The sequence below is a fragment of the Amblyraja radiata genome, chromosome 11, assembly GCF_010909765.2.
Source record: "Amblyraja radiata isolate CabotCenter1 chromosome 11, sAmbRad1.1.pri, whole genome shotgun sequence".
Classification (NCBI taxonomy): domain Eukaryota; kingdom Metazoa; phylum Chordata; class Chondrichthyes; order Rajiformes; family Rajidae; genus Amblyraja; species Amblyraja radiata.
The window spans coordinates 60,159,000-60,177,327 of record NC_045966.1 but is presented as its reverse complement, the minus strand read 5'-3'; the positions used below and the strand labels follow the sequence as shown (position 1 = coordinate 60,177,327).

General features: G+C 43.4%; 1 protein-coding gene across 1 annotated transcript in view; it reads right to left on the bottom strand.

Annotated features, from left to right (window-relative positions):
• The window catches only part of stk32a (serine/threonine kinase 32A), a 292,295-nt gene that overhangs the window by 211,950 nt on the left and 62,017 nt on the right, over positions 1 to 18,328 (bottom strand). Inside the window, exon 2 of the mRNA XM_033029996.1 lies at positions 4,386 to 4,441. Within this exon, the coding sequence (XP_032885887.1) occupies positions 4,386 to 4,441 (56 nt within the window). The remainder of the gene's footprint in view (positions 1 to 4,385; positions 4,442 to 18,328) is intronic.

Here is an 18,328-nt window from a genome sequence, read left to right as displayed (position 1 = left end):
TTTATTACAGAACAAATGACAGAAGATGAGGATATTTATAGGCAACGACGTATGTTGTATGTACAGGCGAATATTCTCTAGCGTAAGTTTGATGCGTGTACAGATGTGGTGAAGATGTCCCTGTTTAGAGCATGTTGCACACCACTCTATACTGCGCACCTGTGGTCAAACTACGGAAAGGCAAGTTTGCAGAGACTAAAGGTGGGCTATAAAGATGCCACTGCTAAGGAAACCTAGATGGTGTAGTGCTAGTAACATGTTTGTGGCTGCAGGAATCAGTACTTTAGTAGCTATCCTAAGAAATCATATGTATAAATTCATTTGCAGGATAAATGACTAAAAATGTAATTATTGTGGCCTTGTCAAACATAAGGTTTAGCACGACACGCTACGAATCCCAGTTGTGGAGACACTGGTATCTCTGTCTCGTTGTAGGATATTGATCATTCTTTTTTATTCTGGATTATAAATCATGTATTGTATTTTTAGTATATAATTTATTATGCTTTTATAAGTGATATACTACTATTTTATATGTATTTTATGGTGTTTTTATATAACCATATAACCATATAACAATTACAGCATGGAAACAGGCCATCTCGACCCTTCTAGTCCGTGCCGAACACATAAACTCCCCTAGTCCCATATACCTGCACTCAGACCATAACCCTCCATTCCTTTCCCATCCATATAACTATCCAATTTATTTTTAAATGATAAAAACGAACCTGCCTCCACCACCTTCACTGGAAGCTCATTCCACACAGCTACCACTCTCTGAGTAAAGAAGTTCCCCCTCATGTTACCCCTAAACTTCAGTCCCTTAATTCTCAAGTCATGTCCCCTTGTTTGAATCTTCCCTACTCTCAGTGGGAAAAGCTTTTCCACGTCAACTCTGTCTATCCCTCTCATCATTTAAAAAACCTCTATCAAGTCCCCCCTTAACCTTCTGCGCTCCAAAGAATAAAGCCCTAACTTGTTCAACCTTTCTCTGTAACTTAGTTGCTGAAACCCAGGCAACATTCTAGTAAATCTCCTCTGTACTCTCTCTATTTTGTTGACATCCTTCCTATAATTAGGCGACCAAAATTGTACACCATACTCCAGAATTGGCCTCACCAATGCCTTGTACAATTTTAACATTACATCCCAACTTCTATACTCAATGCTCTGATTTATAAAGGCCAGCACACCAAAAGCTTTCTTTACCACCCTTTCTACATGAGATTCCACTTTCAGGGAACTGTGCACAGTTATTCCCAGATCCCTCTGTTCACCTACATTCTTCAATTCCCTACCATTTACCATGTACGTCCTATTTTGATTTGTCCTGCCAAGATGTAGCACCTCACACTTATCAGCATTAAACTCCATCTGCCATCTTTCAGCCCACTCTTCCAACTGGCATAAATCTCTCTGTAGACTTTGAAACTCTACTTCATTACCCGCAACCCCACCTATCTTAGTATCATCTGCATACTTACTAATCCAATTTACCACACCATCGTCCAGATCATTGATGTACATGACAAACAACAGTGGACCCAACACAGATCCCTGTGGCACCCCACTCGTCACTGGCCTCCAACCTGACAAACAACCATCCACCATTACTCTCTGGCATCTCCCATTCAGCTACTGTTGAATCCATCTTGCTACTCCACCATTAATACCCAACCATTGAACCTTCTTAACCAACCTTCCATGAGGAACCTTGTCAAAGGCCTTACTGAAGTCCATATACACAACATCCACTGCTTTACCCTCATCAATTTCCCGAGTAACATCTTCAAAAAATTCAAGAAGATTAGTTAAACATGACCTTCCAGGCACAAATCCATGTTGACTGTTCCTAATCAGACCCTGTTTATCCAGATGCTTATATATATTATCTCTAAGTATTCTTTCCATTAATTTGCCCACCACTGACGTCAAACTAACAGGTCTATAATTGCTAGGTTTACTCTTAGACCCCTTTTTAAACAATGGAACAACATGCGCAGTACGCCAATCCTCCGGCACTATTCCCGTTTCTAATGACATTTGAAATATTTCTGCCATAGCCCCTGCTATTTCTACACTAACTTCCCTCAATGTCCTAGGGAATATCCTGTCCGGACCTGGAGACTTATCCACTTTTATATTTCTCAAAAGTGTCAGTACTTCCTCTTCTTTGATCCTCATAGTTTCCATAGCTACTCTACTTGTTTCCCTTACCTCACATAATTCAATATCCTTCTCCTTGGTGAATACTGAAGAAAAGAAACTGTTCAATATCTCCCCCATCTCTTTTGGCTCTGCAGATAGTTGGCCACTCTGACTCTCTAATGGACCAATTTTATCCCTCGTTATCCTTTTGCTATTAATATAGCGGTAGAAACCCTTCGGATTTACTTTTACCTTACTTGTCAAAGCAACCTCATATCTTCTTTTAGCTTTTCTAATTTATTTCTTAAGATTCTTTTTACATTCTTTATACTCCTCAAGCACCTCATTTACTCCATGCTGCCTATAACTATTGTAGATCTCCCTCTTTTTCCGAACCAAGTGTCCAATTTCCCTTGAAAACCATGGCTCTTTACAATTTTTACGATTTCCTTTCAACCGAACAGGGACATAAAGATTCTGTACTCTTAAAATTTCACCTTTAAATGTACTCCATTTCTCTTCCACATCTTTCCCATAAAACAAACTGTCCCAATTTACTCCTTTTAAATCCTTTCGCATCTCCTCAAAGTTAGCCTTTCTCCAATCAAAAATCTCAACCCTAGGTCCAGTTTTGTCCCTCTCCATAATTATATTGAAACTAATGGTATTGTGATCTAATATATCTAAATATGATCTAAATATATGCAATGTATTTTTATGTAATGTCGTCCCTTGTCTGGACCTCGAGTCCAAAATAAAGTTTAATAAAAAATAATAACTTTCCCAGTCATGAAAGTTGTTTACAAAAATCTGGGAGAATGGGTTCACATTCTTTTAGATACCATACTGCTCAAATCGTGGATTAATAGAGATATGCAGCATGGAAACAGGCCCTTTGGCTGACTTTCAATCAAATTGCCATTCTGGGCTGGTCCCATTTGTCCACATTTGGCCCTTATCTTTCTAACCCCATCCAATCCGTATATGTCCGTTTAAATGTTGACACTTTCTTTTGGATTGAACAATGGCAGAAGACAGAAGGTGCCATTGCTCCCATATCATTCTATGAAACATAAATAGTTACCAGGAAAAAAAACTTGTAAATAGTTGCCAGGAAAAAAACCTTTTGTTACGTTTTGGAGCTGTTTCAATTTAATTTGAAACCTCTGCAGGATATTTAGTTGAAAGCGAATATGCAAACGGTTTCACAGTTCATTTCACATCCAGGGTATAAATGCCCTTCTTTAAACATCAATTTGCTCTAAGGTGCAGAAGCCAATTACAAGATATATTGCATGCCTTAATGCAAAGGCTCAGAGTATTAACATGCTTTGATCATGATAGACAGCATGCTGACTGACTTCAAATCAAGGTTGTGGATGGAAATATCTATGCAAAGAGCAATACCTGGTGAATCATTCGAAGGCTGATTGTCTTCCATTATCTCTTGACATTTGGAAGCATTTGCCAGCATCCTTTTACATGTTGGCCACTCTGATCACAATAGGTTTCAGTGTACATGAGTATTGCTTTCTAACAACCAGGCACTGAAATGCCCACACTGTCTCGTGCATCACAAAGTAGAGTTTAAAGGGTTAGGAAACAATCATTTAGCTACTGTGACATTTATATCATGGCATTTTAGTTGCCAAAGTAGAAACCTAATTAAATGTCAGTTTACCACATCAAAGTGACCTGATGTGACGTGGCTGAAATTAACCTTCCGTTCTGCTTCATAATCAATCCATTATCAAATGTTAGAGGTCCCTAGAAGTGAGGAGTAGAGCCACAGTCTGAAGAATGGTCTCGACCCGAATCATCACCCATTCCTTCTCTCCAGAGATGCTGCCTGTCTCGCTGAGTTACTCCAGCATTTTGTGTCTACCGCCACTAATTTGTTTGCTGGCTTTCCCAGCAAATCTCCATTCAAAATGCACCACAGCCAACAGAAAGGAAGCAACATCAAGAACAGAAATCTGTAAGGAACAGTAGCTGACCATTCAGGCCTTCACCCCTGCTCGCCATTCAACGGGATCAGGTCTAAACCAACACGTCATCCTTATTTTCACACTCGGTTCAACAATTCTTTCTCTTGGACTCCAAATGTCTAACAATCTCAACCTTGAAAATACTCAACAACAGATCATAAACAGCTCTCTGGCACTGTTAAAGGGCACAAATGGATAATTCTGTCGATATTGGCATAGTCTTAAGATTTCGCAAAGTTCACTTACCTTCCCAAAGCTGCCCTTGCCAATTGCTCTTAAGATCTGGAAGTGGTCAAAGTTCACTGGAGGGAAAGAAAGACGACGGATCACAATAAAGCAGCAAATATTCCTGTTCTCACCATGGGCTGCAGTCAAATGCAGACTGCATCTTCATCAACTAAAAACATTTTATTGTAGATAAAGATCTTGCCAGTCATTTTTGATGGGCCATGGAGATGCATTTGTTTTGCAGGACTAGTCTTCTCTAACACATCTGGAAACAAGGAGTGGGACAAACAGCTATTTTAAAGATAACGCATCTTCCTACAACAGATCACATGAAGTGCAAATACTTCCAGAATGGACCAGCCAGCCTGACAGCATCATTGTGGAACAGATAGAGCAGCTCATCTCAACTCCAGCCACCCTGGTTTAAACCTGATCTCAGCACTGTCTGTGTGGAGTTTGCACGTCCCCCTGTGACTGGGTGGACTCCCACATCCCAAAGAGTGGTGCTCCAGTTTCCTCCCACATCCCAAAGAGTGCGGGTTAGTTGGTTAATTGTCCATTGTAAATTGCCACAAGTGGGTGGTGGGAGAAGGTATAAATGGACATGAGTGTGCACGGAAATAGGTGGGTGAATGAGATTGATGGGATTGTCCAAAGAACCAGCACAGGCGAGATGGGCTGAATGAGCTCATTCAAGTTAAGTCAAATTAAGTTCATTGTCATATGCACAAGAGGCGAGTACAATGGAAATCTAACTTGCAACAGCACCACGGGTACATGGTGTGTAGCAAGGAACTGCAGATGCTGGTTTACAATGAAGATAGACACAAAATGCTGCAGTAACTCAGTGGGACAGGCAGCATCTCAGGATAGAAAGAATAGGTGATGTTTCGGGTCGAGACCCGTCTCAGTCTGAAGCATTTTGTGTCTATCACAGGTATATAGTGTCAGACAAACCCAATAAAACATAAATGATACATAACTTCTGCAAGAAACTAAAAAGAAAAAAATACTTTAAAAAACATCAGTGCAGAACCCAATTAGAGGAAAATCATGTCTCTGGCATCGAAAGAGGTGATTCCATAGTGATCCTTTATGGAGGTCGGATCAGAGTTGTGCCATTTGGTTCAAGGACCTGGATAGTTGTGGGAAATATGTTAGATGTAAATATGAAAATGAAAATATGTGTTCCACAAAATGGTAAATGGACATTTTCTCCAGTCAGAGATTTACAAATCATTAAAATATATTTAAAAAACAAATGTATTTGAAAACACATTTAATTAATGAAAACTAATTAAAATCTTACCTTGACCTCCCCTATCCATTTGGGTTGGCATCATGTATGCCAGACATAGCTGGGACAAGATTTAGACAGCAGACACAAAGTGTATCAATCAGAGGGAGAGATCAGATGAGCTCACACTTCATCTTCAGTTTGCCCCAGATTTCCAGGCTGCACTAGGCAGACAAGACCAGGTGCAATCTGACTTTAGTTTAGTTTATAGATACCGCGCGAACCCTGGCATTTCGGCCCACCGGGTCCGCGCCGACCAGCAATCCCTGCACATTAACACTATCCTACACCCACAAGGGACAAGTTTTACATCTACCAAGCCAATTAACCTACAAACCTGTATGTCTTTGGAATGAGGAAACCAAAGATCTCGGAGAAAACCCACGCAGGTTTAGGAGAATGTACAAACTCCGTACAGACAGCATCCGCAGTCGGGATCGAACCCGGGTCTCCAGCGCTGCATTTGTTGTAAGGCAGCCGCTCTACCGCTGCGCCACCGTGACCGCCCGTTCAATCCATTTGCTCTTACACCTATGCTTACACCTCACAGGGTTGCATGCGCACATGTGCATTTATGCCTATGCATGAGTGGACTGAAAAGATTTCTGTGTGGGCAATTTCACTTCTCTTCAAGTTTCATTTCTTATTACTAAACAGTTCCATCACAACCAAAACATAGGATGTTACAACTAATAAAGGTATGAATATATCCTCCTCTGTAAAGGAGATTTAAGAGACTGCAGATTCTGCAAATGTAATAAGGTCATAAGTGATTGGAGCAGTATTGGGTAATTCGGCCCATCAAGTCTGCTCTGTCATTCAATCATGACTATCTCTCCCTCCTAAAGGGCCTGTCCCACTGTACGAGATAATTCAAGAGCTCTCCCGAGTTTAAAAAAAATCAAACTTGTGGTAAGTACGTAGAATGTACGTAGTGGCTACGTCGTAGCTCGTGGATTTCTCGTAGCGGCTCGTAATGCTAACGGCAGGTACTCGGGCAATGCGGTAACTCGTGAAGTTTTTTCAACATGTTGAAAAATGTCCACGAGAGCCCCGAGTACCTACGAACGGCTATTACCGTAATTCTCCGAGTTCGAATCAGGGGAAACTCGGGAGAACTCTTGAATTACCTCGTACAGTGGGACAGGCCCTTAACTCTATTCTCCTGCCTTCTCCCCATAACCCCTGACATCCGTACTAATCAACAATCTATCTATCCCTACCTAAAAAATATGCATTGACTTGGTCTCCACAGCCTTCTGTGGCAGTGCTGGAGTAACCCAGCAACCAGGCAGCATCTGTGGAGGGAAATGGGTAGACATTTTGATTTGGGACCTTTCTTTGTCCTGAAACGTCATCTGTCCTTTTCCCTTCACAGTTGCTGCCTGCTGATTCCTCCAGCACCTGGCTTTTTCTCCTCCTTTGCAAAGTTAGATACCATTACATGTATCTAACTGAACATGCAAATGGTTAAGTGTGTGAGGTGGTTTGAACCCTTGAACTGATGGTCAAATCCAGTTTCACACAACTTACATGTTCATCTATGTGTAAATAATTAATTAAAAAAGCTTGAGAGAAAACTGAAGTGACCTCAGAAAGTGAAACTGAAGTTACATTAATGTCAGATGTTTAAAGTTATTTATAAAGGGTATAGAAAGTACAGAGGTACCCATAAACACAGGGAATTAATTCCCAGTTGATCTGAGAAATTCATCTTGGCTCCTGCCCCAACAATAGGACATCAAATCCCAAATGTGTACAACAGATCACTGCACCAAGGCCTACATTCAACATTTGTCTAGACAGCTCACATCAATCGCCTGGGCTTTGATATAAAACTTGCACTCATATTCTCAGTAGATAGACTACTGACTGACATCCACTATAAACCCACTGACACCCATGGCTATCTGGGCTACACTTCTTCCCACCCTGCTTCCTGTAAGGACTCCATCCCCTACTCCCAATTCCTCCGTCTACGCCACATCTGCACCCAGGATGAGGTGTTCCACACCAGGGCATCGGAGATGTCCTCATTCTTCAGGGAACAGGGGTTCCCCTCCCCTACTATAGATGAGGCCCTCACCAGGGTCTCTTCTATAACCCGTAACTCTGCTCTCTCTTCCCATCCCCCACTCACAACAAGGGCAGAGTCCCCCGTATCCTCACCTTCCACCCCACCAGCCGTCACATACAACAAATAATCCTCCAACATTTTCGCCACCTTCAACGGGATCCCACCACTTGCCACATCCTCATATCTCCTCCCCTGTCTGCTTTCCGCAGAGACCGCACCCTCCGCAACTCCCTGGTCAATTTGTCCCTTCCCACCCAAACCACCCCCTCCAGGCACTTTCCTTTGCAACCGCAAGAAATGCTACACTTGTTGCTTTACCTCCCCCCTTGACTCCATTCAAGGACCCAAACAGTCTTTCCAGGTGCTGCAGAGGTTCACCTGCACCTCCTCCAACCTCATCTATTGCAGCCTCTGCTCTAGGTGTCAGTTGCTCTACATCGGTGAGACCAAGCGTAGGCTTGGCGATCGCTTCGCCCAACACCTCCGCTTGGTTCGCATTAACCTACCTGATCTCTCTGTGGCTCAGCACTTCAACTCCCCCTCCCATTCCGAATCCGACCTTTCTGTCCTGGGCCTCCTCCATGGCCAGAGTGAGGACCACCATAAATTGGAGGAGCAGCACCTCATATTTCGCTTGGGCAGTTTGCACCCCAGCGGTATGAACATTGACTTCTCTAATTTCAGGTAGTCCCTGCTTTCTCCTCCCCTTCTCAGCTCTCCCTCAACCAACTGTCTCTGCCTCTTCCTTTCTTCTTCCCGCCCCCACCCTCACATCAGTCTGAAGAAGGGTCTCGACCCGAAACGTTGCCTATTTCCTTCGCTCCATAGATGCTGCCTCACCCGCTGAGTTTCTCCAGCATTTTTGTCAGGGTATAAGATGCCTGGAAAATATCAGTAAAACAATAGTTGAGGACGCGTACCAAAAGGTAGAGTTTTAGGATGAGGGTTGACAACATGAACAAAGAAGAACCTGAGTTTTCTGCCACATGATGAATAATTCTGTAAAATGTCATGACAATATATTATATACATATCTGGAGCTCTATCGTTTCTTAAATCCCATCAGCCAAATTTTACGATAAAATGAACCTCTTATTTATTTCTTATTATAATAGGTCGCCATTCAGCCCATCAAGTCTGAATTGAGGCCATTGATAAAAATGTTGGGAGAATAATATTGGAATGAGTGTGGCGCAGACTCAGTGGGCTATAGGGCCTGATTTCCTGCTGTATGACACTGTTACTCCGTAACAATCCCAAATTATCCTGCCATTTATACAAAGGGGTCACTTACAATAGCCAATTAATCCAACAACCAGCACATCTCTGGAATGTAGGAAATCATAGGGAGAATGTACAAACCCCACACAGCTAGCATAGGAGGCGAAGATTGAACCCAGGTCTCTGGTTATGTGTTACAGCAGCATTAATCTCTGTGTGATACTGTACTTCCCTAACATGTATACTAGTCTCTGTAATATTACATTCCTTTTCTCCCTCGTCCTGTAGGAGTATAATTCAGAGGGTTCAAGGTCCTGGGCAGACACACATTGATGATACATTCTGAAACGTGTCATGTAAAATACAGCTACCTTAAGCACACTGAGTTAATATAGATCACTACATGTTAGCACATGATCCTTCTGTATGCAACACCATCTTCAATATCATTCATTATCCACAATTCTCCTTCTAGCTTCTACTTTTCTTTCTATTCCCTATCTCATCCTTACATTCACAGTTACGGCGCTGTCCCACTTTCCCGAGTTTTCACAAACTCTCCCAAGTTTTCCTCTTAATTCGAACTCGGAGAATTACGGTAATAGCCGTTCGTAGGTACTCGGGGCTATTTTTTTTAACTCGTGGACATTTTTCAACATGTTGAAAAAAACGTCCCAACTTACCTGATGCCCAGAGTTCCTACAGCTGGCATTACGAGCCGCTACGAAACATCTACGGACTTTTACGGGCTCGCTACCGACATTACCCGACATTACCCAAGTTCGAATCAAGGGGAAAACTCGGGAGAGTTCATGAGTAATCTCATACAGTGGGACAGGGGCTTTATCCCAGCTGTGAGTGTAAAAGAGCTTCTCCCTTTCATATTCACATGTTCTTACTATTCAGGACAGCAACACATGTTTTGCCTGCAGGATTTCCTTTTGTGTTTGGAACTTGCTCAGTTTGAAAGCTGTAAGGGTCTGATGTTCATCCTTGCTTCACGACTCAGTTGACAAGTCGGATCTATGTTACCCATATTCTTCACCAGGGAGGTGTTTTTCTCTCAAACACTTTCTCTTATGCCTGATTATCAAGTGCTATTTTGAGTGCCGGTACCATTACAATCCCATCACACATTGATGTTTTGTCAAAACGATATGCGTCAGTTTAAAAGCCAAGCCCCAATCAATCTATTCTTAAAAATATACCATCAGATTTTAAAGCATTTCCCTCATGTTGATGCATCAATCTGATGATGCCCAATCACTTGGTCCTATAGCTCATTATTTCTATTTATTTTAACACAATGGATGTCATTACTGTCACTTTTCATCAAAAGTGTGTCTGTGGTTGTCGTTATCAGTCTTCACAATGCCACGGTGTGCCTCATCTGCAATTGTGAAGACACATCTAGAAGTGGCAACTCATTCACAAATACTGTGAACAAAGCGAAACACGTTCTTTTTGACTGCCTCCTACGTGACTGGCTTGCCTGACTCACTCTTCACGGCCCCTGCCTGGTGGGAGAGACATGGGGAAACACTTTTTTTTGAAAAGGTGTCTGAAATAAACAGAAACCATTCAGCAAAATTCTAACACAATTACATTAATAAGAAGTCTATGTATGACAATGCATGGGAGAAATCTAAGTATAGCATATTCTGTAATTCTGTTTAACTTTGTACTAAATTGGTACAGCCATTTCCAAATTAAAACATTTAATGACCTGGTGAAGGTAAAGGCTGTCATTTCCCAAGAGCCGCTGTTACAACAGGACTTTTTGTGATCATTATTAATGAGCTAGATTCAAGGATGCAGGCCACAATTTCTCAATATATTTCTGACACCAAACTTGCACAACTTTGATCTAGGTGAAGCTGACTGATAGATGGTTGCAGGCTATAGGCAGACTGGTGAAATGGGCAGGCGCCTGACAGATAAAGATACAACAGCAGAAACTGGTTTACAAAAAAAGACATGGGCAATATAAAGTAACAAATGCTGTTCTAAAAAGGGTACAGGAGAGGGAGTCCTGCGAGCATTGGTACACAAATCAAGGTTGGTTGAGAAAGTAGTTAATAAGCTACACAAAGTGCTGGGGGTTACCATTGGAGTATAACAGCAGGGAAGTCATCCTATACCTTCACAAAATAGTCAAGAATAGCCTTGTGTTAAGTTTTCGTCCTCAGGAAGGATGTGGAGGCATCAGAGAGAGGATCTAAGAAAGATTTATTAGATTAGTTCCTGGGATGTAAGAATACATTACATGGATAGAATGGACAGGCTAGAACTGTTTTCTTTAGGAAAGAAAATGATTATTAATTAAAATGTAATAAGTGTATAACATGATGAAAAGTCTGGATAGAGTGGATCTGGGTGAGTGCTTCCTTAAATGGTGAGGTTGAGGACTAGAGGTCCCAGGTTTAAAATAACGGGGAGAAAATTAAGCATGACATGATGAAATCTATTATACAATGTGTATTTGGAAACTGGGACACACTGCCTACAGACCTGGTGGAGGGAGGCTTCATTGTGGTTTTCAACAGATATCCAAACATATGGTGAAGAAAGGTCGGCAAAGCTATGGAGGAAGGGCTGAGGAGAGCGAAATGGAACAATTCAATTCTCTGGTTAGGGAGCAAGCCTGAGCATAATGGGCCCAATTGTAAACCACATCAAACCTGAGAGTCAGTGACAGACTTCCATCCTTGCACAGAGGAACAGCAAAATGTAAAACATGTGGGAAGGAACTGCAGATGCTGGTTTACACCGAAGATAGACACAAAATACTGGAGTAACTCAGCAGGACAGGCAGTATCTCTGGAGAGAAGGAAAAGGTGACGTTTCGGGTCGAGACCCTTCTTCAGACTGAAGTGTTTGGAGAAGGGTCCCAACCTGAAACATCACCCTTTTCTTCTCCCCAGAGATGCTCCCTGTCCCATTGAGTTACTCCAGCATTTTGTGTCTACCTTCAGCCCATGTAAAACTCTGGTTATTTGAAATGTTGTGGAAATAGCAAATGCAGTCAGTAGACTGAGGGTTCAGGCAAACATGCCATTCACTATCATCACTGCACACTGCAATTTATATGTAGATGTATCCATTTTTACAATATAGTCACCAATACGTAATGCAACGTGTTACGATTTGACAGGTAGACAAAAATGCTGGAGAAACTCAGTGGGTGAGGTAGCATCTATGGAGCGAAGGAAATAGGCGACGTTTCGGGTCGAGATGAAATTTGACAGGAAGGTGTTTCCCCTCATGGGAAATCTGGAACTCTCCCTTGGATTAACTGGACACCCACTTAATTATACTAGGAGAAATTTATTCCCCGAGTTGTCCATTTTTGGAATACTTAATTCAAGTGCTCTGTGGTGTCTGACCATTTGGCCCATCTAGCTTTTGCTGTTTCTCAGAGCAATCATATCAATCTCATTCACCCACCTACTATCTGGGAAGAAGCAGAAGCACGAAGCAGGCATGTATGGCCATGTGGATCACTCCTGCCCAATTTTTACATTTGTAAAACCTGCTTTGAGTTTGATCAAAATGTTTGATCAATTATCTAGAGTGCTTTTTCATTCTTTGTCTGCTTTTAGCTTTGTGAAGCAACTTGGGATAGTTGATACATTTGTTTAGTTTGGTTTAGAGATACAACATGGAAACAGGCCCTTCGGCCCACCGAGTCCGTGGCAACCAGCGATCACCCGTACATTAGTACTATCCTACACATAAGGGAATATTTACAGAAGCCAATTAGCCTGCAAATCTCCACATCTATGGAGTGTGGGAGGTAACCAGAGCACCCGGAGAAAACTCACATGGTCACGGGAAGAACGTACAAACTCCGTACAGACAGCACTGGTAGTCAGGATCTAACCTGGGTCTCTGGCGTTGTAAGGCAGCAACTCTACTACTGCGCAACTGTGCCACCCATTAATGCTGCCACATACTGTAAAATCACAGTTACTGATTAAGTAGGTTTGTAATATTGTGATGTTACGTGCTCTGTGGAAGGGATGGCCATGAAGAGGGTCAATATAGTTTTCTTAATTGGTCATTCAGGTAATCTCACAATCTCCTAATCTGCTACATTTTTCCTCAGAAAATAATCCTTTCATAGATGGACTATAAGATATTATATAAAATATAAGATTTTTTTTTGTATATGTGTCGGCTCAATGTTGATTCCCCATCATGTGAGGAAGGGATTTAGGACTCAAACAACAAAGAATGAGTGAATAGAGTGCATAATGGGCAAACATATGCTGCACGATAATTGCTCCGATTACTTTCCACTGCGTCTGCGGAAAGACTCTTACCATCAATAAAAAATCCCAGTAGATCACACTGAAACACATTCACAGTATGTCACCCTGCAACTATTCAATCTGGCAGAATGGCAAAAGAGTAAACCTTTGTGCATAACAATGAGTCCCTTTCAGAAACAATGATTTCAAATGCTTTAAATTGTGGCGTCTGTTTTGTCGTGTATCAACCTGGCAATTTATAACTAATTCTGAATGGCCTAATTCTGCTCCCATCACCTTGCTTTTTAATTCTACTGGGTCTCACTAGCATTTCTTCTTCCGTGAAAGTATTCAGGGAAAAATTACACAGGAAAAATACGATGGCTGCTTATTTAATTGTAAAAGAAAGAAAGACCTTTATACAGAACCTTTCACAATCTAGAACCAGCCAATCGAGTCCTATCGGTGTTTCTCAAAGCAAACTCTAGTTCGCAGGAGGAATACCAGCAACAAGTTTGCACCCAGAACCTTTGTAAAATGTGGAGGTGACTATTAATGTATTGAGTGATGTTGAGAGTGGGGCAAATGTTAGCCCAGAAAAGGCGGAATAATGGGGTTATAACATATTGGCACCAATGGAATATGTAACAGTGACCATCCCGTAGGTCAGTAAAGAGGATGAAATCTACTTTGCAGGAAAAAGAGTATCCAGCATGTTCCTTCTGAAGGTGATGTAATCCTAAATACTTACCATTAACTGTATTCAAAGGCTTAAGGAACTTATTCAAATGAATGAATTTTCAGAATTATAATTAGTCCCTTATTTGGTTTTAGAAGCCAGCTTTTGGTCAAATTGGACCCTCAGGATACGATTGCCACGGATGGGCCAAACCAGCCAAACTATCACTGCAATTGCTTCCAGATTACAACTGAACCTTAATATTAGTGAATGAGGAAAGATATCAACAGTTTAAGCAGGAGATAGACACAACATGCTTGTTTTGTAACTCAGAGGGTCAGGCAGCATCTCTGGAATAAAGGAATAGGTGCGCTTTGGGTCCAGACCCTTCGTCAGACGTTTTAGAATGGTCTGAAGAAGGGTCACAACCCGAAACATCACCTATTCATTTTCTCTAGACTTTCAAAACCCAGCATCTTGTGTCTATTGTGATCCAGTGTAAACCAGCATCTGTACTTCCTTCCTAAACAGTTTAAGCAGAATAAATACAGGATTATTATGTACCAAGTTTCATTGACCATGAAGTTGAACCTTTTGGTCATTAACAAAGAGGTCATTACAATATATGCAAATATTTAAGTGTGAAGATAAAATAAATAAGAATCACCATCTGCTCTTTTTGGAGAAACCATAATTTGTGTATAAAGATTTAGAAAATGAGGCTCATAGCTAGTTGGATCAAGCCTCCGAGGAATACATGCACTTTATGATAATAATTTCCACTGAGAAGGACTATTGTGTGCTGGAATAAATCATCTGTCACCAGTTGACAGATAAATTGAATTGTATTGTATTGTATTGTATTGTCAGTTGGCATTTTCCATTATTTTCCATTACAATAGATTTTTTTTCCACACAGTGCTCCGGGGATGGTGCATCAAAGAAAAGAAAAACACAGTGTTCGTCAAGCAAAGGGCAATGGCAGTTCACATGCTTGGCGGCTGGAGAAGGTCAAACTACTCAAGGCCATCAAGGATCAAAGGCTGGAGTAAATCAGCAGGACAGGCAGCATCTTGCCGGAGATGCAATTGTTTTCCGGATCGTATCTCTGGTCGCTCTGCGGCCTAACATCATGGAGCTGGTGGCCTTACTTGGGACTGACTTTGAGCCCCACCACGGGGATGTGGACTTACCACCAGAGTCTGCGATCCCTTGCCTGGGATCACCATCAAGGAGCTCGCTGTCTCGCGTAGAGACCGATGTCGGTAGCTCCAAACGATGCAGAAGTTTTCGACCAGCCCCGACCCATGGTCAGATCGCCCGGCGCAGGGGAGCAGAGATTCCCCCCCAATGCAGGAGCTTGATCGCCCTGACGCGAGGACCTAAACGCCGCCGGCTACGGGTGCCAAGATTGTCCCATCAACGGAAGGCTCGAAGACCCCGACCACGGGAAAACAAAGAAGGAAAGAGATTGAACTTTTTTTCACCTTCAGAGTACCAAATAACATTGTCTTCCCCTGAAGAATTCACCTCAAAAGATAAGCTTGGTAAGTGCATAAGGGAGACAGTCTTTATAGGACCATGCCACATTTTCTATACTTGAGCTGTGACTACATTTAGAAAGGGGTAAAGCTTTTTTTGTTTCGTTTAATTTAGTTTAGTTTTGAGACACTGAGTGGAAACAAGCCCTTCGGCCCATTGAGTCTGCACTGACCAGCAATGCCCCCCATACATTAACACTATCCTACACACTAGGGACAATTTTACAATTTTATCAAAGCTGATTAACCTACAATGGAATTTGGAATTTGGGAGGAAACTTGAGCGCTCGGAGAAAACCCACTCGGTCACAGGGAGAACGTACAAACTCCCTACAGACAGCACCCATAGTCAGGATCGAACCCGGGTTTCTGGCGCTGTAAGGCAGCAACTCTACCACTACGCCACCATGCCGCCCATGTGCCACTGTGCCATTGATTTTTAGATCATTCTGTAAAGGATGTGAAAGGAATGCAACTCTCTATTTATAAGTAAACTGACATGGGCCCTGCATTGGAGGATTTTACTTCGGAGTCACGTGAGTGACTACGTGAAGAACCCGCTCAGTGCGCAGGCGCGGCATTACGCCAGCAGTGCAACAGCGGCTGCCACGGGAGCTAGGCTGTCCCGTTACAGGATGAACCGGACCGTCAGGTGAGTACCCTGAGGTCGGGTTTTCTTTTACAGATGAGCCTTTTTCTGCTTGTGTTTTTTACAGGCAGAGAAAAAGGCTCTGGAACAAAACTGTTCCCCGTTTTCCCGTTGGGGAGGGGGGCAGCAACAGGCGGTAGGAGCGACCCGGTGTTCCGTAATTCCCCGACACCGTGCCGAGGCCAGCCCGCTAGTACCTGAGCAGCGGGCTGGACGCATAGCCACTCGAGAGGCATCCAGCAGGTGTTCCCGATGTCGGACGGGACGTCTCTCCACCCGCACGGGGGGAGAGAGAGCCGCCTGAGCCGCTGGAGCGGCTCACGGAGCAGATGCCTGCGAGACGCGCTGCTTGAGGGGCGCTCTCGCATCTACAAGGCAAAAGCTCCAGAAGAACCTGTCCCCCGCTCGACTCCAGCGGAGGAGCGTTCCATTGCAGGGGGGGCAGCAACAGGCGGTAGGAACAATTACCGGTCGCCCCGCTATCCCCATCACCGCGCCGAGCCCAGTCCCGCTAGTGCCTGAACTACGGGCTGGATGTCTAGCCATCCGAACAGGCATCCGGCCGGTGGCGTCCGATTCGTCGGACGGGGACATGTCTCCACCTAAATAGAGGAGAGACAGCCGCCTGAGCTGCATCCAACAGCAATTGGAGCAGCTCCAGCGAGATGCGCAGAAAGAGCGCTCTCGCGGAGGGAGGTCAGGCACCCCCTCCACAGTGCCTCATGCACTGCCCTCTGCTCCCTCATTACTGGAGGCTAGCATTGGTGACCAGGGCTGGGTTGGTCTGGAACAGGGGCAGGCGGACGAATTCGGGAGTATGCCAGGGGTGCAGGAACATGAAGAGCTGTTGGGTGTGATGGACCGCTTGTAGCAACCCCACGGGCTGGAGCACCGCTGGAACCAAGAATGGCAGCCAGCATCAACCATTACTGGAAAAGGTGCTCGCTGAGGTGCTGAAACAACACAGCACCAGAAAACGGTGAGGCCCTCAAAGTAAAAAGTGTCAACAGCCAAATCTGGGGGAATGTGGGTCACACATCCAGACCCAAGAACTCAAACTACAGCGGATCCTAAGGCTCCTGACGTCAGCCATCACAACCTTTGCTCGTTCCGTGGAGACCACGGAGATGGATACCTGCCAGCAGGATGTGCTGGCATTAATGTGTACCACACAATTTGAGATCAACAATCTCCAGAGGGAAACATAAGACCTGCCCTCAATCCCAAATTTGCTGGCTTGTGTAAAGCCCCAGCTGCGGAGACGGACGCGCTGCTATTTGGGAAAGACTTCAATAAAAACTGAAGGAGATGCAGGAAGCATCAAAAACCTTCGGCCTAATGAGGGCAGGCCCCGGGATGAGCAAACCAAGACCTCCGATACCCAAGTGGCAGCACCCCACGGCATCCACCAGTCGACGTCCGCAATATGGGACTGGTGAACGCTTGGGGTCCGCACATTATCCCCAAAGATCTTTCAGATCAGGGCCCGCAGTGGACCCTCTGGAAAATGCGCCTCCCCCCAACATCGCCAGCACGTCAGAACAAAATCTTCAGGAAAATGAAGAAACAGAATCGCCAATAACCATGGAGGTAGGTGGGTCTGGTCCCTACCAGCATATAGAGAATAAGGGTGCTTTATTAACAGGGGGGAGATTACACTTGTTTAAAGAAGCATGGGGTATGGTCACGAGTGACAAGTATATACTCAACAACATTACAGGATATAAAATACAATTCATGTCAGAAAAAACGCCGCCAGTTCAACAATGGCCCCAAAGGGTATTTCTCCCTCCGTCAAAGAGAAACGTGAGGGACAAGCTGAACTGGTGAGACTTATCACAAAGGGGGTCATCGAAAAGACCAAACATGAACCTTTGGAAATTGTATCGAATATATTCACTAAAACCAAAAAAGATGGTGTCTGTCGCATCATCATTGACTTAACATCACTAAACAAATTTGTTAAGTATATACATTTCAAAATGGAGACATATGTTACTGCCAAACAACTGAATTCCAAAGGACACTTCATGGCAAGCATTTATCTTAAAGATGCTTACTATCTAGTACCCATATACAAGGATCATCGCAGATACCTAAAATTTATCTGGATGGTACAAAGCATTGCCCTATGGGCGAACTTCAGCCCAAGATTATTCACCAAAATATTGAACCCAGCCATGGCAATACTAAGAAAACAAAAACATATTGTCATGGCATATCTGGAGGATATTCTCATAGTAG